At 53.4% G+C, this 328-nt stretch overlaps 1 protein-coding gene across 1 annotated transcript in view; it reads right to left on the bottom strand.

Moving 5' to 3' along the window:
* The window catches only part of CASC5 (cancer susceptibility candidate 5), a 17,824-nt gene extending 17,580 nt beyond the window's left edge, over nt 1-244 (bottom strand). Inside the window, exon 1 of the mRNA XM_009868304.1 lies at nt 95-244. Coding sequence (XP_009866606.1) covers nt 95-244 — 150 coding nt within the window. The remainder of the gene's footprint in view (nt 1-94) is intronic.
* Between the last annotated feature and the right edge of the window lie 84 nt (nt 245-328).

Genomic DNA, 328 nt, shown 5'->3' with positions numbered 1-328 from the left:
GGCTCGTTTAGTCTGCTCGGAGCCCCTTAGTCTGGAAGGCAAGTCCCAGCCCCCACGCTCAGTACCATCCTCCAGCTGCTCTGAGCTCCTTTACCTGTCTCTGACCCACAACCCTCTGGCAGCGAGCCGAAACGCTTTTGTTATTCTGCTCGTGAAAAACCATCTCTTTTGATTCTTGCATTGGATAACCTCTCGGTTCCACGCCGTGATCAAAGAATGACTCCACGAACTTTTCCCGGTTCATCCACGGTCTCACAGGTGCCACCCAGGCTCCTTCATGGTGTTCCCCGCCCTTAAAAGTCTCTCTGGGATCCCTTTTCCTTCTCAA

This window comes from Apaloderma vittatum, unplaced genomic scaffold, assembly GCF_000703405.1.
Source record: "Apaloderma vittatum isolate BGI_N311 unplaced genomic scaffold, ASM70340v1 scaffold13024, whole genome shotgun sequence".
NCBI classification, from domain to species: Eukaryota; Metazoa; Chordata; class Aves; order Trogoniformes; family Trogonidae; genus Apaloderma; species Apaloderma vittatum.
Note: the sequence above shows the minus strand (reverse complement) of the source record. Positions and strands in the feature narration are given on the sequence as shown.